General features: G+C 38.2%; 1 protein-coding gene across 4 annotated transcripts in view; it reads left to right on the top strand.

Annotated features, from left to right (window-relative positions):
* Positions 1-1,400, top strand: part of LOC106678494 (PTS-dependent dihydroxyacetone kinase 1, dihydroxyacetone-binding subunit DhaK) — a gene marked incomplete in the record, with an annotated part of 63,674 nt that overhangs the window by 24,815 nt on the left and 37,459 nt on the right. For all 4 annotated transcript variants that reach the window (XM_067052493.1, XM_067052490.1, XM_067052491.1 and 1 more), the window contains 1 exon segment: positions 571-684. In XM_067052493.1, coding sequence (XP_066908594.1) covers positions 571-684 — 114 coding nt within the window.

The raw sequence follows: 1,400 nt of genomic DNA, 5'->3' as shown, positions 1-1,400 counted from the left end.
ACAAAAAATAATGATATTGGTACACTTAAATAAAACAAACAATTGCCCTCTAATAGTGAAAAGAAACAAGTTAATTTGAAAAAGGGACGAGAGAAAAAAAAATGAATAAATAAAATGAGTAATAATAATAAGTAAAATAGATGTAGGGTGACTATGAATTAATTTTATATTTGATCAAATTTATAACAGAATGTCCTGTAATAGTCCGGGATTCAGTCTTCGGGTTGAGGTTGGATTTCCCAGGTTGTAGGTTACTGTTCCTTTAACTGTCGGCAACTGGGAGTGAAACTTCATGAACCGTTTTTTGATGTAATCCTATATCGCCTCCATACGTAATTCGCGATGCAATTGGCTATTTCTTATGAACTTAGGATTCTTAGGACTTTATTTTGAGGAGATTGTAGTTTTCGTAAAGGATGCCGCTCCCCAAACTTCACAGCCGTACATCACCAGTGGCCTGAGAATTGTCTTAAATATAAGAGGAGTATTAAAGATAAAGAAAAATAAACTATCCTGACTTTAAATAAAACTTAAGATTAGAAAATAAATGAGATACGATGATTGTCACAGGTGGAAGCCGTTGTATTGGTTGATGATTGTTCTCGATGGAAGAAAATGAGAGGGGACCAGTCTACCAACTTGGCATACAAAAAAGGTGTTGCTGGAAGCGTTTTTGCTTTTAAAGTGAGCATGGGATTTCCTTGTCTATGCTAAAAGTTAGTTTAAATAATAAATAAGACAGTGTTATTATATAAAAATTTATGAAAGGAAAAATAACTAATACTAAAATTAGGTTTCATAAAATAACGTAATAAAACCATTGGTCTCTCATGTCACCACAGCTATCGAACCAATCGATCCTCATAATATCCAGCCCCTCCCGCACAATACAATTTACCTGTCGTACTTTCTGCAGAGCTATGATTAAGTAGGTTACTGTTGTTGACCAGTGGTTAAGGTAGGGTCTAAAGTCCAAGGTCACGTCAGTGGTTAAGATGAGGTCGAGGCTAGTGTCCAAAGACCAAAAACGGTCATTGAGGTGGGCCAGAACCGGCTTAGCTGTGTTATAATAGGTGGTTAAAGCTATGATATGACTAGTTATTATAGCTATAATGTAATAGGTTATGGTATCTATGGTAGAATTGTTATTGTAGCTGACGGATTTACATAATCCGAATTTTGCGGCTCTTTTTCGATTTTGTATAAAGTCGGGGTCAGAGTCTCGTTTTGATGTCCTCTTATCGCGTTCACCGGAAGACCTCGAAGACTATCATCTATCGTGACATGCAGGCCATGACCTGGCTTGCCCCAACTACTACGCCACCGCCGATGACATGCAGGCCAGGACCTAGCTTGCCCCAACTACCACGCCACCGCCGATGACATGCAGGCCAGGACCT

The sequence above is a fragment of the Halyomorpha halys genome, unplaced genomic scaffold, assembly GCF_000696795.3.
Source record: "Halyomorpha halys isolate HHAL.00 unplaced genomic scaffold, Hhal_1.1 Scaffold145.1, whole genome shotgun sequence".
In the NCBI taxonomy this organism is placed as follows: Eukaryota; Metazoa; Arthropoda; class Insecta; order Hemiptera; family Pentatomidae; genus Halyomorpha; species Halyomorpha halys.
Note: the sequence above shows the minus strand (reverse complement) of the source record. Positions and strands in the feature narration are given on the sequence as shown.